General features: G+C 47.5%; 1 protein-coding gene across 5 annotated transcripts in view; it reads right to left on the bottom strand.

Annotated features, from left to right (window-relative positions):
- Window positions 1–16,340, bottom strand: part of TSC22D3 (TSC22 domain family member 3) — a 64,187-nt gene extending 47,847 nt beyond the window's left edge. The window contains exons 1-2 of one of the 5 annotated variants that reach the window (XM_008973095.3): window positions 15,910–16,340; window positions 13,983–14,408 (exon numbers count right to left, since the gene is read on the bottom strand). In XM_008973095.3, coding sequence (XP_008971343.1) covers window positions 13,983–14,302 — 320 coding nt within the window. In that variant the 5' untranslated portion in view covers window positions 14,303–14,408; window positions 15,910–16,340. Of the gene's footprint in view, window positions 1–13,982; window positions 14,409–14,661; window positions 14,876–15,230; window positions 15,371–15,909 lie in introns of those variants that run through there. The other 4 variants (XM_055106244.1, XM_055106245.1, XM_034950707.3 and 1 more) reach the window with 4 other exon arrangements.
- Between the last annotated feature and the right edge of the window lie 1,554 nt (window positions 16,341–17,894).

Below are 17,894 nucleotides of genomic sequence, written 5' to 3' on the forward strand. Positions count from 1 at the left end.
GAGTGTCCTCTCACTTCACTTTCCCAACCACACCACCACCAATTTCTAGTGGTGGAAACTGAGGTCTAGAGAGATTGTCATTTGCCAAGGTGGTTGTCTATTAGACGCAAAGCACCTGTGCTTCATGATCACATACTGGCTAATGTCCTCTGCTCCTTGGTGGCCTCTCCAGGGCCTTGTGAGGGCAGAGAAGCCCATCCTAGCTCCCCACAAGGGCTAGAACTTCCTGCCCCTCTGAAAGAGGGACAGGGAAAAACAGACTGGGACCCCATCTCTCTAGGATCCTGGCTCCCCAGGACTGGGCTCCTGCTCAAAGGCCCTGGGGCACACCTTGCAGCTAATACTAGAATATACCAGGAAAGCCTCCCACATTTAAAGAGGAGATGGAGGACATAGAATTTTGGAGACATGGCCACTGCTGGGGGTCAATTTCAAGTGCAATTTTCACGCATTAGTTCTTTCTTCTCTTCACTGACCTCCATCCTATACACCTGGCAAGTGATGAGCTCTTCACAGTCTTCCTGATCCTGATTTTCAGCTGATGAGCCATTATGACCTTTGGAGAGTCACTCGCCTAAATCAAGGCTGCCTGATCTTGGCAATGAGAAAATTTCCCTGCTCCTAATCTGACAGGGCTTCAGTGAGCCGGAGGAGCTTCAAAATCCACATCTTAGGGCATTAGCAGTGACTGGGTTCATTTTGCCTTTCCGCTACTGATTTTTGGGCAAGAATCACTCACAGCGGGGCACTTGCAGTGCCCCATGTCTTTACATAATGAATTTTCTTTTGTGGATTTTCTAATTCTGGGTGAAGTCCCGTTAGCCTGTGTTCTCCTGACTTCCTGCACTTTTCCTTCATTACCATCAATTGTAATGATGTTGCTATTTGTGTAATTACTATTTGATGCCTGTCTCCACCACCAAATTGTAAGGTTCCTGTGGCAGGGATCCTGCATGGTTTGTTGTTCGCCACTGTACCCCTTGTATTCAGTTTGTATCCCCTATGTCTAATCTTGTTTGTGTGCATGAAGAGGAAAACATTCTCCTCTGCAACAAGTACTTGGGGTGGGCAGCCTTACTCCAATGCCCCCTGCAGAGGAGTGTGCTCTAAAATTGTTAAAATGTAGAAGATGGGGGGCCCCCTTGAGACTAATTTATCCAGGAGACAAGAGAGCTGAAGGATGATAGAAGGGGCCCTACCAGCTCCTCAGTCCATTCTCCCACACTATTCCAGTTACAGGAGAATGTATGCTAGTTTTACTGACTTATCTCCAATGGAAATTTCATTGACATTTTTATTATAAAAGTATTTTCATGAAAACACCTTCACCTTTCACACATACACTTTCTTTTTTCTTATAAGCACCTGGTCCTGACCCCTTTGCTTTCCCCACCTGTCTGTCCACTTCTGACCATGGTCCTTATAAAACCAGGACTCTCACACTTTTATCCAATTCTTTATCTCTACTGTCATCAGCTTCCCCATATGTATAAATTACATACAACATCCCTTGGTAATTTTGTCCACCTCCTCTGAATGCTTGTAGTCAGGAAGTTCTTTCTGCTATCTAATCTCAATTCTTCATGCTACAATGTAGGCCTGTTTCCTCTTGTTCTCTTCCCAGTGTGGTTGGGAAACAGCTAGTCACCATCTCTGAGTTGTGACTTTTCTTATATTTGCTTAAAAAAAAAAAAAAACCTGCACATGTACTTTTTTTTTTTTTTTTTTTTTCTGAGATGGAGTCTTGCTCTTGTTGCCCAGGCTGGAGTGCAATGGCACGATCTCAGATCACTGCAACCTCCGCCTCCCTGGTTCAAGCAATTCTTCTGCCTCAGCCTCCTGAGTATCTGGGATTACAAGTGCCCACCACCACACCCAGCTAATTTTTGTATTTTTAGTAGAGACAGGGTTTCTCCATGTTGGCCAGGCTGGTCTCGAACTCTTGACCTCATGATCCACCAGCCTTGGCCTCCCAAAGTGCTGGGATTACAGGCGTGAGCCACTGCGCCCGACCTGTACTTTTCTTATATTTGAAGACTGACCTCTCTTCTTGCTCTCTACCACCTTCCACCCCACCCTTAAACTTCTTGTAGATCAATAATCTTAGTTCCTTTAGCTTTGCACCACAGGTCCCTAGAGTCTCATGTTTGCCTCCTGTTGGCTAAACAAGTCCTGTTGGCCTTTTCCTGACACTTCACAATCAGATTCCCTTGGATCACGCTGGGCTGTTAGCTATCACCTGCCTTGCCATTGTGGAGGGCAGGTGATACCCACCATTTGAGAGACAGGCTACCTCTCTCAAATGAACACTCTTTGGGGCCCCTTGATCAATTTATTTGTCCTTCCCAGAAGAAAGTCTAGCCTCCCTCCCCTTCTGCATTCAGGCTGTTTTTCAGCCTGGACAAATATCTGATATTTGCAGCCCAGAAAATTTACACCTTGGGCCCCAGAAAGGAGTGCAGCCTGAAGCTCTGTGCCCCACTGCCTCTGTACAATGAGAAGCATTCATAACTCAGAAGGAAGCCCGCAAAGGGAAAAGAAAACCCAGACAACCCCCTTTTCTTTTTCCTTTACAGTAAATAATTTACAAAAACAAATTTTCCTTCCCACAGGCTATACCCACTTTATCACTGGTCCCCAGGGCTAGCCTTTACACATTTCCATACTGTCATGGACTATTTTTAGCAAAGGATGACATTAAATACTAGTTGCCCCATGAGCTTCAAACTCATCTCTTCCTCTTGTCAGAAAACTGTCAGTCCTCCCCTTTGGGACCTGCTGGCTACTCATGGCCTAGAGATACTTCCAGGGGTGTGAGAATTACCTACATGGTATGGCTTCAGTGGTTACTAAGAAAGTCTTCTATCTGAAAATATCACCTTTGGCCTGGGTCTGATTATTAGAATTTCAGTGCTAGAGACTCATTTCTTTAGCTCAAATATAACTTCTCCAGGAAGGCTTTTCTGACCTTCTGTTAGACTCTTTGACAGAAGTCTATTCCTTTTCTCTCTTGGCATCTAGTTTGTAACTATACTTCATTAGCATGACTATCTGGTTAATGCCTGTCTCCCCCACTCCGTTGACTGTTCTATGACAGCTTTCGTGTGTTTCCCATTATATCCCCAGTACCTGCCACCCAGTCTGGCACATGAAAGTGTGCAATGAATATTTGTTATTGACTGAAGGTATTCATGAACTTAAACATGAATTCTCCAGAGTACTGGTGGGAAAGGATGTGGGCATAGGTGTGTCCAAGACACTAACTTGGGGAGAGGGTCCCAGAGAGTGAGGATGGAACGTTGACCATGAACAACACCTTTCTTCCCCAGTTTACCTGAGACTGCTTTCTTTTTCCACCCTGGTTCTGTCTCCCTTCCTGTCAGCTTGAGGCTTCTTACCTTTCTCAACCCTACCCTGAGGCTTTCATTTATAGGGTATCTGGGAAACAGGTTTGACCAAGGTGCAAACAAGGTTAAAATGCCACCCTGCAGGGCCATCAGCAACTTTTTTTTCCAGAGAGACTTGGGTGGATTATCTATATATTCTCGTGGTAGCACCTTGACACACCCCTGCTTCTGTTACCCACCTCAGAAGGGACCTCGTGGAGACTGAAGCCAGAGATGCACAGATAGGAAGCCACAGCCCCCAGGCTCCTCTGGTGCCCACCCTCGACTGCACCCCTTGGTTCTACCCTGCTCAACTCTTCTTGTTCTGCTGGGCTTTCTCCAGGATAAGAGGGAGGTGCCTCCCTACTCCCAGGCCCCGAAGGCCTCTGCCTCCCCAGGGCTAGCCTAGGTTCCCAAGGAGAGGGTGCTAGGGTCCAGTTTGCCCTGTGTCAGAGAGGGGCAATGAGGGGAGGGCCAGAGTGGGCCTTTCTCTCTTGTTCCTGAATCAATGGTGACTCTGGGTTCCAGCCCAGAAGGAATCAAAAGCGTCCCCACCCCAGGCCATCCCCTTCCTACTCAAGAGCCCTGCTGGACTAGCGAGGTTCTCCTCCCCTCTCCCAATCTGAAAGCCCTGCTGCTTTCCATCGTGCCAAAGCCAACCCATTCTTTCAGGCCCTGCTGGAAGCTGCCGCCATAAAGAGACTCTCCCTTCCTAGTTTGCTTTGGCACCATCCAAGCTCCAGACCTGCAGACCCCAGGAGCAGTAAGCTTAAGGCCTTTCCCTTAAGGAGCAGGAGGCTGGACCAGGTTTGCAAAGGCCTGAGGTCACGCCAGTGCTTTGTTCCCCACTGGCCTTGGGTGCAGCTGCTCCACTCCTTCCTGCTATACCCTCAGCTCCTCAGGGCCCTGGTCCTAGACTCTGATGTCTCCTGTGTCCTCTACAGTGATTAGCAGGATAGGCATTCAATAAATCCTCAGTCGGTACTCAATACATAGCAGGCCCTTGGTCAATAAATGATGGATTGATTAATTGAAGTGCTTGGTCGCTTTGGTACAAGGCCGAATGAGGTGCTGCCATCATTCATTTCTCTGTGCACCTGGGCAGGCAGATTATGTTGCCTTAAAACTGAGCAGTTCTTTTTCTTATTATTTATTATTTCTTTGTTTTGTTTTCTTTGTTTCTTTTTCTTTTTTACTGCTACAGCCTATGAACCAAAAAGGCAGAGGGGATAGGGAGAAGAAAGGGGCTGGAAGCCTGGGAGGAGTCCCACAAAGGAAAATTCTGCATCTCCATCTCAGGTCCCCTAATTTTCACTGGATTCTGTGATCTGGGGGACTAGGGGTGCCAAGCTCTTCTGAGCCCTGAGATGGTAGTCTTGAGCTTGTCCAAGAACTTATGAGTCAGCTTTGGATACAAATCATGCCTGCTGGTAATTCCCACACCACCTTTTTGACTTTGTTTCCCTGTTTCTCCTCTATTTCTTGGAGTGGAGAGCAGTGTCCCCACCTACTCACAGCCTGTGAGCCATTTACTTGATGGCAACACATGTGAGACAGGCTGGGGAAAAGACAAAGGAAGAGAAGAAGAGGAGCTATTGGTTTAGTTACAAACCTTGAGCTAGTGGAATATTAGATTGATGGGGGTATTCTGTGCTGTAGATAGTCACATTTGTTATTAGAGAAATCTGTCATAGAATCTGGCAATACTGACTTCACTGGGGGCTCAGTTCCACTAAGCCGGTAATGTAATTTTCTGAATAGGCCAGGCAGAGAGCTAAGAATCACTGTGAATTCAGGTCAACCTGGGGACTTTGAGACCTCATGGAGCGTGGACTGGGAATTGGCTCTTGAAAGGCCTTCCTTTAAACAGCTCCTCCACCTTCCGGTAAACCCCCTCCAGCTTCTGGTAAACCCTTTCACCTGGTGTCAGTCAGCCTGGAGTTTCCGCCCCCCCCCCAGCAACTCCCCCCACCCCAACCCACCCAGTAGTTTCTGAACCAACAAGCAGATACAAAAGGAAGAGGGACTTCTGCGACCTGTTCTGGGGCCTCTCCATGCACCACGCAGTTTCTTTAGCAGTGCATTATCAGGTGATAGTAGGTTCCTCCCTGCCACCTCCAAAATGCCTCAAGCCAAACTAAGTCCACTCCAGCTTGCCTGTCTGCTTACATTTACTGCTGAGTGTGGAGGCTGAGTGTGGGACCGGGTCAGGCTTTGCTGCCTGGCATTTGCCTCTGAGCAGACTGCTTGCCTGACACTGGGGAGAGTAGGCTTTTCCTTGGGAAGTATGATGAGCTTGACTTGGACCCCCAGCAGGCTTCCAAATGCCTGTCCCCAGGGAAGCCTACCACTGAGCAAGCAGAAGTGTGATGCCTCAGTAACCTGGCTCTGTTACATAAGATGTGCTAGTTATGAGTCAGGGCCCTCAGGCTGGCCTAGGCCCAGCCTAGTCTGGGAGTGAGGCTAAACGGCAGCGCTGAAGGAGGGGTGTCTTGGGAGTGGGGTAAGCCAGGAAGGAGCTGCTGGAGTCGCTTCCTTTCCTCTCACTTCTCACCCCCTTCTTCCTTAGGGATAGCTCTAGCCAATCACCAGCCTAGATAGCACGGAGCGGGAATCCTGGCCAGACCCCTAAGCTGTGAACAGCTGCTCTCCGTCTCCCCTGAAGAGAAGATTAGAAGAAGTGGGTTGAATACTCAAGCCTATTCTGTGAGTAAAGTCTTCCTTCGAGGAAGGATGGGGAAGGTCCCTGTGTGCTCTGTCCATAGGCAGGGGCCCGATTTCTGGCTGGACCTATTTGAGGAAAGTGGCTCCCAGGAGAGGAAGGCCAATGGTGAGCCTGGATCATCAGTGATCCAGCCTGCTTCCAGCTCTTGTTTTCCCTTGGGCTAGTGTCTGCACAATGGGAAGCTTCCCATTCAGTCTTCTGTGCTGGCCGGGATCTTAATGCCTCTTATACAGTTTCCAGAAGGGCCACAGCTACTTTGGGGCAGGAATTTTCAGCTAGAAGGTACAAGTGAACTTGCCTTGCCTACTGATGAAATTCCCTCCTGCCTGGAATAGAATCGAGAAAAGCTTGCTTTCTGCTCTCACAGATCGCATCTTAGCCCCACTCCAACTCTAGTTAAGCTGGATTTCAGCATGGTAGACAGTGGCCTCCAAAAGACATTTTCCCTGACCTGACTCTTCATCAAACCTAGGTTGCCCTGAAACTGGGATCTAGCCTTCTGGCCTTCATGGGGCTCCTCCTAGCCCATGGGGTTCTGTGGAGGGCCTTTTCTGCCAAAGCTGTGGTGCTACAGCAATGCCCTAACCCTTGTCCCATTATTGCAGACTTTGTGACAGCACAGTATGTTCTGGGCCATTATTGCTCTCTTTATTTAAAAGGAAATTTCATCTTTCTGACCCCTGTGGTCATGGACTCCTCTCCCTTGAGTTCACTGAGCACACAAAATACCCCATCAAATGAACCCGTGTTTTAGTCTCAACTTAGCACATTGGTTTCTACAGGGTTCAAGAGGCTATTGCACGATACCAACCAATTTGTTATATAAGCCCAGCCACCCATGGCAGATTATGGCTTTACAGTTATCTCTAGGGATGGCTTACATAAGAAGAAGAGAAAGTTCAGGTAGGAGCAGAATCACGATGAGCAAACAGCGCAACAGCCACCACCAGGTGCAGACATGGCCAAACTCATTCCTCCCAACCAACCCACCCACCAGGTGGGGGCAAGAACTCTGCAGGGTTCCATCACCCGGGATGCCTAGAGGTCTTGGCAGTCTTGGCCAGATACATCCATCTCCATTTTACCCAGACTCCCTGGCCTTCAGTACCTGATCTGGAAAGGAGCCAACCCTCTACCTGGAATGGAGAGCTTGTTGGATTATCTGCAAGTGCAGATATAAGCAGGAGTGTTAACCTTCTCTTCAGGCAGGGAAGAAAACTAAGGTCACCCTGGAAAGCATTATTTGCTGAGGTGTGGACTCAGTAAATAATAGTCCACTCCTGGCAAAAACTGAGGAGTAGATGAAATTCAAGCTCTGTGCTTCCCACCTTTCTTTAAGAGCATGAACTTTCCAAACAGATCTTTTGAACTCTCATGCTGTCCAGGCCCCGTGCTGTAACAGCCCAAGCTAGGCCTTCCATGGACTCCAGCCCCATCTCTCTACCTCTCTCCTCCAAAGTTGGCTTTGCCACATTCCAGTCCCATAGGACCCTATTCCCAGTGGGCTGTCACCATGACCGGAGGTCTGATAAACAAATCCATACAAAGTAGTTAATGGCAAGTAATGGTGTCACATGTTACTCTTTAAAAAGGTACGCTAGACCTTGGCCATTCATGAGAGATACACACTAAAACTTTTGCCAGTCTCCAACTCATGAATGCAATCTCCAAAGCATGTCATTTCCCCCATAAAAAGTCTATTCCCAGGCAGCACCATCACTTTGCCAAACTTTGTAGCTGTCTCTTCGTTGTAATCACTAGCACCAGCAGCTGGCTTAGAGAGGGAGCATTCTCCTCAAGGAATGCCCTGAGACATTTGCTCATTTTATGACAGGTTCCTACATATGTGTGGACTACGAGCAGTAGACCACAAAATTGTGTTGAAAAGTAGGTGCTGGGCAATGCCACTCCTAGGTATATACCCCAAAGAATTAAAAGCAGGGACTTGAACAGATACTTGTACACCAGTGTTGATAGCAGCATTCTTCATAATAGCCAAAAGAGGGCAACAACCTAAGTGTCCACTGACAGATGAATGGATAAGCAAAAGAGGTATATCCATACAATGGAATTTTATTCAGCCATAAAAAGAATGAAGTACTGATATGTGCTACAACATGGATGAACTTTAAAACATGTTGAGTGAAAGAAATCAGACACAAAATATTGTATGATTCAATTTATATGAAATATCTAAATAGGCAAATCCATAGAGACAGAAAGTAGAATAGAGGTTACCAGGGGGTAGTGGGAGGGGAAAATAGGGAAACGGTGAGTTATTCTTTAATGGGTACAGAGTTTTTGTTTGGGATGATGACAAAATTTTGGGAATGATAATGGTTGCACAACATTGTTAATATACCTAATGCTACTGAATCGTACACTTAGAAATGGTTAAAATGGCAAATTTTATATCTATTTTACCACTATATATATATGTACTATGTACAATATATGCATATAATACATCTCTCTCTTTCTCTTTCACACACACACACACACACACACACACACACACACTAGTAGATGTGGGGTAGGGCACCAGGCTCACTCATTGGTGAAAGGACCGGTCCCCACATACTAGTCTCCTTGCACATGTGATTCACATCTGTGCCTCAGCAAAAAGACAGTTTCTTACCAGTCTGAGTTCTCATGAAGTATCCAAACCATGAATGTTAAGTTTGCAAATGCATTTGTGCTTTTAATGGAGAAGGTCCCTTAATCCAAGAATGCCTATTCTTTGTCAGACCACTAGGCACTCAGGAAATAGTTATTTTAAATTACTTTGGGCTATGAAAGGACTTTTGAAGCTTGATACCAAAAGCAAAAATCACAAAGGCAAAGAATGACAGGCTTAACCACACAGAAACCCAAAACCGCTCTACAGCAAGTAACTCCATCCTCAAAATCAAATGGTAAATTAGTTGACAATGCATTGCAATCTCTAATACAGGGTTTCTCACAGTGTGGTCTACATACCAGCGGTGCTCTGGGAGAGGAATTTTAGATGGTACATGGGCAGAGAACTGAATCTTAAATAGTATGAACTTAGGCACTGCAGCAGGCAGCCACTCAAATCATGCCGTGTGAGTGGCCACCACCTCAGAAGCCAGGTCCAGGAATATACATTATGAAATTACTTGTTCTGAGACTCACTTAGAGAAGCACAAATAATTTTTTGCACAAATGTTTCTTGAAAACCTGATCTCTGAATCTATATCCTTCCCCTTTGTTACTATATTAATAGGGGATATTAAATGAATTAGCACACATAAAGCAGTTAGAAATGTTTGCTATTTTTATCATTTTCTGAGCATTTATATATGGGAACCAGTTGGGGCCAGGTCAGAAGCTTAAAGGTAGAATCCTAGGGTTTTTAGAGCTGGAAGGGAAATCGGATTCAGAGTATTTCAGACCACACTAGTCAGGTACGCTCTGGGGTCAAAGGTAGAATAGAGCTGATTAAGAGGTTTTGGGTAAAATCTTAGAAAAAAATTTGAGGTTACAGCAACAGCAATCACAACGAATACTGTCAAAGCTCCCGTTACAGGTTGTTATACCTTACAGGTCAGAAAAATTAAGGAAGGCTCTTCAAATGTCAACTTGGGAAGCTTTTTCATATGCTACGTTTAAATTGGAAACTTCTGCTGTTTGCCCAGAATATTCTGTCTCTCTCCTAAGTTTTCCAGTATTAGAAGCATATTCAAATGACAAGGGGGAAGTCCCCTAACAACAGGGTGACCAACCATCCCAGTTTCCCTAGAACTGTTCCAGTTTGAGCACAGGCAGTCCTATGTCACAGGACTGGGATGGTTGGTTTCCCTACCTAATAAGGACATTTTGACCATTTGGAAAGGTTCTGAGCTCACATTTACCTCTGCTTCATAGAAAATTCTTAAGTGTTACAAGAATTTCTTTAGCATTAGTTTAGTTACTGAGTGTTCTTAACAATTCTTTCTTCATAGACAATTCAGGCTCTGCTCTTCATTGTGAGGCATTGGGCAAGATACTTAATTTTTTCCAAGCCTCAATTTCCTTCTTTATAAAATGAAAATGGGTGATAATAGTACCCATTTGGTCGGGCGCAGTGGCTCACGCCTGTAATCCCAGCACTTTGGGAGGCCGAGGCTGGTGGATCATTTGAGATCAGGAGTTCGAGACCAGCCTGACTAATATGGTGAAACCCCATCTCTACGAAAAATACAAAAATTAGCCGAGTGTGGTGGCGTGCGCCTGTAGTCCCAGCTACTGAGGAGGCTGAGACAGGGGAATTGCTTGAACCCAGGAGGTGGAGACTGCAGTGAGCTGAGATCGTGCCACTGCACTCCAGCCTGGGCGACAGAACAAGACTCCGTCTCAAAATAAATAAATAAATAAACAAATAAATAAATAAATCCATTCCAAAGAGTTGATGTAAATATTAAATTAGATTATGCAGGTACATTGTGAATGTTCAAGAAGTGTTAGTTATTAATCTGTTATGGTTATTAGTTACATAATACAAGATTGAAAGGATGGTATTTAAAATACACTTCTTCCCCAACCCAATTGTTTACAGGTACCATTTACATACCAACAGGCTGCATGCCCATTCTCACTGATTCGTATGTATATGCACAGCACTATCAGGACTTCCATCAGGCTATGAGAGTTACTGTATGTGGTTAAAACGGAAGGAAAACAACTTTTAAACATTAATAAGGATTTTCTAGCACAGTATAAAGTTGTAAAATCTTTACAAGGGACCACGTCAATATTTAAGTAGTCATCCAACTAAAGAAACCTTTATTGAATATTGGCTGTATAACTAAAAGCCAAGGGAAAACCAAGCAAGTAAAACACAGCCCTGCCCTCAAATTGCTTATACTCTTGTGTTCCAAGGAAACCAAGAACGAAGCTGGGAGCCAGGGACAGGTCAAAGCAGACAAATCAGATGTAAATCAAGAATGTGCCCTGCCCTTCTTCCTAAAAATATAGGAGCCCTCTTGGCAGAGGAATGGACTGCAGGAGGAGGGGTGGGAGACTAGCTTCTGCAGCAGGAGAGGCCTTGAAAGTTGACAAAGGAAAAAAGCACCCAACAGGAACCTGAAATGTCAAATCATTAAATTGAATAGAAGTAAAAACGATGGCTGAAGTATGATGATAGAAACCCAGGGAATTTAATGAAGTAACAAGGGATATGTTCACTTAGGAGAAGGCTGTCTACCCCAGATATTGGAGAAGCCCCATGACCAGCAATAATGGTCTTCTAGTTTGCTAATGAGCATGTCATACTGGGCAAAACCTAAACCGAATTCAGAATCCCCAGTCTCTAAGGTCCCAATTGTCAAGGAAAACAAGAGGGGATCAGTGGCTCATGCCTGTGATCCTGGCACTTTGAGAGGCTGAGGTGGGCAGGTCACTTAAGCCCAGGAGTTTGAGACCAGCCTGCACAACATGGCAAGATCCCGTCCCTATAAAAAAAAATACAAAAATTAGCTGGGCATGGTGGTGTGTGCCTGTAGTCCCAGCTACTTGGGAGGCTGAAGTGGGAGGATCGATGGAGCCCAGGAGTTTGAGGCTGCAGTGAGCTGTGATCATGCAACTGCACTCCAGCCTGGGTGACAGAGTGAGACCCTGTCTCAGGAAAAAAAATAAAAATAAAAATAAATAAAAGCAAGAGAATACTTTGTCCTCTTAGAACTATAAGACTGTTACCACAGGACCCTGTTATTCCCAGCCTTAGCGAAGCCTGAGAGCTTGCTGGTTAGCTCCTCACTGGTTTTGAACGCTGAGTGAGTTGCTCTGATCGAAGGAGGCAGGGTGCTCACATAAACCTTTCCTACAATTTGCGCTTCTCCCTCAACCAATACCTATAATGCCACCCCACTACATCTCCACCCTGTAGCATTTCCAGGCTTTGCCGAAAACCAAGAGTCAATAAACTCGTATTAGTGGAGTAGATGACAAAGGAGGTATTCCCTTTCCACAAACCCAAACAACCAGGATGCTCCCGAGGTGTGGCAGAAGGAAACACTTTGATCTCAGGCTTTTAGCCTCACACTTCCCTCACCCAGGTTTGACCCTCCTAGGCCCAGAACCAGAAGAGGCGCCCCCTCTCACACTTTCCTAAAGCCTGGAGTGGCAGTTTCTCTCCCAGTTGGACAAATGCAAATGCTACAAGCGCTCTTTCCAGGTTTTTCTACTACCCCTCCCCCACTGCCACTCTCCAACAGAGACAGGCGGGATCCTTAGGAGCCTGTTAGGGCTTTCGCTTGGCAGGATTTCAGCGTCTGTGGGCTGAATACACTTGTAGTAATCTTTCACTAGAAATGAAGATTCCCTCGAAACCTTTCTGCCCGCAGCCTGGTTTATTTTATTTTATTATTTTTAAAAATTCAGCCTGGTTTATTTTAGACAATGAGATAATTTGATGCCTAAAGTGAAATAATAGATGAGAAAGGGCTTCAATGGTGTCGAAAATGCCCGAGGAATACGACTTGTTATAATAACACTAACGAGGTTAGCGGCCCTGCTTGTCTTGCCCAGAATCACTGGGGCTGGGCTGAGCGGGAGGCGATGGTGGATTTGTCTTGGGGCAAGGGAGGCAAACCTGCTCTTAGCATTAAGTGAGAATAGCGCCTGCCTTTCTCGATTGCTTTTAAAATTTCCTATTTGAGCCTGCTTGCATTCCAAATATTTTGTAGGTGCTCAGAATTTCTTATCACTTTGTCTGGGCACATCGCCTGCCTACAGCCTAGAATCTCAGAGCTAAAAGGAACCTTGGAGAGACTAGAGAGGTCAGGCGACTTGCTCAGGCTCATACAAACAGGTGAAGCCATAACTTGTACTACAACCCAGGTCTCCCACAGTGGCGATGTCTTTCTCTTACATAACCTGTGTTGTTGAGCAAGAATAAATCCTCGCTTATACACTCACACACACATGTTGGTGCCCTATCCTGATGGCGCTAAGGACCCTAAATCCATGGCTGGGTTTCCTGATGTTGTCTGCCCTGCCTCTAAATTGCCTCAGTTGTTCCCAGAGACTGGTTCTTGCCAGAGTGTCTCAAACTGAAGGACAGCAGCTGCCTTGGGTCTTCCCATTGTGTTTTTTCCCTCCCTTGTCCTCTACTTGCCTCCCCAGCAGGATTTCTAGAAAGCTTGACCGGTACTCCAATACACGCCTGCAACGACATGGATTCATCCGCCCTCCTGCCACACATAGTTCTTGAGGCACTCAAGATGTCCTAGGGTGCTCTCTGGGGTTGCGCTTAGCTTACATTTGAAATGTAAGGCTGTGATCCATGGAGGAGGCGAATCCCTCCCATCCAGAGGCTCAAGAAATTCTCACAAGTCTCTGATTTTTAAAAATTTCCCCCTCCCCATCTCCCTCTCCTACCACCAGCAGTTTAATTTGTCTTGACATTTTGCTTGCCCTCACTGTCAGTCAGGGGCACTCAGTAATTTTAAAGCCCTTGTAGTTTCAATCTGATTTTGCACATTTGAGATGGGCTTTTGAGAAGGGTAGAACTTGGAACTCAAGAAGACCCCATGGCAGAATCTCCAAAGGAGCTATGGAAATGTATGCATTTGAGGAGGGGGTACTTTCAACTACCTCCAAACCATCTGGGGTCTGCCCACCTTCTAGGCCCCAGCGTCCCCATCAGAAAGCCTTTGCAGGCAGCTTTCAGAATAGGGCTTGCACCTGCCAGGCCTGCCCTCAGCTCCGCGGTACTCCAGGCAACCTCAAGGTCCAGTCACTGTAGCCTGAGTCAGACCTCCCCAGTACCCCTCCTGAACTTCCTAGTTGCCCCTTTTGCCAGAGATGAGGGTGCAACAGAGGCTGGTGGGAGCAAGGACCGAGTTGCCGCCGTGTGCCGAGCCACCCACCTGTGGAAGAAGAGCAGGATGGAGAGCATGGTGTGGTCGATGTTGCGGTTGCAGATGCCCTCGTTGATCAGGTAGCAGGGGTCCCGCAGCACCGGCTCTAGCGAATCCTGCCGCATTATGCTGTTGAGCTTGTCGGTATTGAGGTTCTCAAAGACCAGCTTTTCCTGCAGCTGCCGAAAGTTGCTCACTGTAGGGCTGCCCGGGTTGTTGTTCTCCCCGCTGCTGCCTCGCTGGAGCCCACTCCGATGGGCCAGGTCCAGGCAGCAGTTGCAGCAGTCGAGGCCGACAGGTGAGCGGCAATCGAGCTTGGACTGGGCCATCTTCTCAGGCTCGGAGGTCGCCTGGCCTGCGAGGTCAGGGGCGGCTGGCAGGTGCGCGCCCACCGAGCTGGCCTGAGGGGACTCCAGGGTGCCTGGAAAAGACAAGCTGTGAGGAAAAGAGTTGGAAATTAGCGCCTAAAGCCAGCCACCTTCGGCTCGGCCCCCTTCTGGCTGTACTGCTCCGGGTGCGAATAGAAACAGCTGGACAAACAGCTCCGAGCGGATCCTTCGGGCTCACTTCCTCCTCTTCCTCCTTCTCCTCCCCCTCCTCTTGAGGCCGGGGCCGCCCCCCTGAGGTGCCACACGCGGCCCCAGCGCAGTCCCAAGTTTCCCAAGTGTGAGCGGGGATTGGGGCGGACCTGTGGAGGCAGGAAGGGCGGGCAGCAGGGCAGAGGGAGAGCCAGGGCGCGCCCTTGCTCCCTCCCTCCTTTGCTCCCTCCCTCCCCCCCCGGTTTGCAGGCTCTCAGGCTCTCGGGCTCCCCTGGGCTGTGACGGCTGAGCGGTGGCAGGAGCTGAGAGCGAGTGAGCTAGTGAGCGGTCTGCACGCCCGGGAGTCAGCACTGGGATATGACAGCATGTAAATTACTCTAGAGGGGACGGCGGAGAACGGTCCTCCGCCGCTTCTCCGGCTGGCGGGCGGGGGCCCCGGGCAGGCTGGATCCTGTCCCTCCACCCCTCGCCCCACCCCGCCCGCACCCTTGTGCCCTGGCATCCACGCTGCCGCTCGCACCCTCGCCCGCGCTCCTGGGAGCCGGCCCGGCTCTCACTCTCTCGGCGACCCGGACGCTTCGGTTCAGCCTCTTTCAGCGCTCATGGCGCATCCTCCGCCAGAAATACGCACGCAGCCCACCCGGGCTGCCGTGCCCCCTCAGTGGCCCGGTCTCGCGGGGCTCGAGCTCGGCGTGAGGGCAAATGTCTCTAGTCTCACCTCGAATGGGTCCCCCTACAGAAGAGACGACGCCCTCGAGAGCCCAAGTGTTGTAGCCTTAAACTGCCGCCCTCCAAAGCCCCCCTTTTTCTGGGGGGGGGCGTGCAAGGAGAGCGGTTGCCTCTGCAGAGAGTCAGAGAGTGCCAGGCACACATTAGGAGTACCCAATAAATGCCGTAAGCAAAACTCACAGAAGCACGCTCAAACTCTCCTCAGTTTCTGTCTCTTTCTGCTTACTTAACGATATCGTCACCTCCTTTCCCCAGCTCGCTGTGTCCTCTCTTCCCTGAACCCCTCAGAGGCAGTCTCTGTCCCGGTTTCCCTCTGCCCCTTCGCCGTCTCTCCTCAGTCCTCCCCTTCCTTCTCTCTGCTCTTCTGCTTCCACTCATTCCACTATTTCCCTTATTTTTTCTCTTTTCTTTACCCATTTCCTCTACTTTCTCCCCCATTTCCATTCTTTTACCTTTCTTTCCTTATTTCTTTTCTCCTTTTCTCTATTTCCTCATTTCCCCTTTCTCCCCTTTCCTCTTTTCTCTCATTTTTCTCTCCCCCACCCCCGCTATTTCCCTTATTTTATTTTCCCCTCATTTCTTACTTCAGCACCCCCTCTTTTTCCTCACTTCACTTGCCTTCTCCTATTTCTCCAAATTTGTTCTCCTTTTCCTTTTCTGAACCTTACCTGCCACCTTAGTTGATCTCCGTCTGTCGTTACCCTTTCAATAGATGTAGCGATTGCATGTTCACAGGCCCGAGGGGCATGCCCCACCTCTGTAAGATGGAGGGATGTTCTGGGTGGTCAAGTGGTGGGTTTCCAGGGTTTCTCAGGACTCAGAGACTTGGAATACTTTAAATGTGTAGGATTAAATAACGATTAGTGTCTGAAAAAACTAAACTTTTCATGACGTTCAGTTTTCACGTAAAACTGACTTACATACATTTCAGTCAGTACTCCCCACCCCCGCAACGGCTCCTTCATTCACCAGTCCGGCCCTTGAAATAGAGCAGCATATACTGCCATCTAGTGTCCAAGACGTTGAACGTTCTCTGCCTGCGTCACAGAAGCTCGGAGAGGCACCAGAGGTACCTCCTGGTGGAATCCACAGTGCGTTGGTTCTAAGAGTAGCAGGGAAGAAGTGTAGGAGGCGGAGCTGCTACACTAAGAGAGTTCTGTGGCCAAGCTAATAGGCAGGAACACGCTCCTACACTAAGAGAGCTCCAGCTAATAGGCAGGAACACCAATTAGGGCCAGAGCCGCCCTTTTTTCTAGTGGAGCTTCACTTGGCCTGAGTCCCTGCGGATTGGACTTCCATAGATTTGAAATTTCCTCCGGGTACCACAAGCATCAGGCCTGTGATTAAGAGCAAAGAGCGGCCAACTATTGTAACTCTTATTCCCAAGGCCCCGTGGGTCCTATATGTGCCCTGCAACTTGGGGAAAATGGAGGTGGGGTTGTGGTCTCTATGCTGTAGCAGCCGGAAAGCCAAAAACAAGCCGTACCTCTCGCTCTTGACAGGATCCCAAGGTCAGAGGTGAAAGAGGTGCTGGGGGTCACTGACCATACCTGCAAAACTGAGAGTATGGTCCTTTTGTTCTAACAGACTGCTGAGGAGTCTCTATTTCTCCTCTCAAAAGCAAACCCTTTAGATGTATTAATTCCCTTTTTCTTCTTCTTCGCTGTCTTTTTTTTTTTTTTAAATGTTCTTGGGTAAAAGCCAGAGGAGGTAGTAGAATATGAAATTTCATCTGCATTGTGTAGACCTATAGTCTACTAAATTGTTTTGTAATTACAGTGTTTATGTTTTTTCCTCTTGTTTATAATTATTTCATGTTAAACGTTATAGCAAAATATATTAGACCCATAAATGTTTATTTAAGTTGTGTTTTGTGAACTGCTGGGACTTTTGTTTCTATATTTGCCTGAGTCCTTTTATCTTTGTGCATAACCTTGGGATGAGGCCCTGGTAGAAGTATTTCCTTCTTGGCATTTGGCACCATTAAACTCGAGATTCTGTCCCCTTGACATTTCCCTTGTTGTAGTCCTTGCTCTCAAGCAGTATTGTTAATAATTCAGTACAGCTTTCCATACTATATCCAGGTTGATCAAGAGTAAATATAATTGAGATATAAAAAGACTACATAGTTCAGAGATAGAGTTCAGGAGCTGGTATGTATTTGCATACAAGTCCAGCTTGTATTGACATATTGCACACCTCCTCAGGAGAAGGCTGACTGGGCAGGGCCACCTTGGCTCCCTTCTGTGAAGCCTTGCTTTGCTGACGTATATTGCGTTGGATGGAGAGACTCCAAGCAGCAAAACGTTTTGCATAAACTAAGAAAGCAGAGGGGGGCCCCCACTTCCAGACAGAGCTGGTAGCTTTCTGGGTGGAGCAGAAAGAGGGTATAAGGGGCATCTCTTTCTCGGATGAACTCATTCAACAGTCACTGTGTGCTTGTCCTGTGTCAGGTATAGTGTAAGTGGAGATTCAGAGGTAAACAAAACAGGACAAGCTCCCAAAGACTTCATGGTCTAGCTGCAGAAACAGAGCTGCAGATAGACAAAAACAGTACAAATACTAAGTGGTAATGGAGGCCTGGTATGTGTAGGGGGAATAGGGGGTGGCATGTCTTGGGTGTGGAGGAGGGGTTAGCTCTGGCAGAAGAGAA

The sequence above is a fragment of the Pan paniscus genome, chromosome X (assembly GCF_029289425.2).
Source record: "Pan paniscus chromosome X, NHGRI_mPanPan1-v2.0_pri, whole genome shotgun sequence".
NCBI lineage: Eukaryota > Metazoa > Chordata > Mammalia > Primates > Hominidae > Pan > Pan paniscus.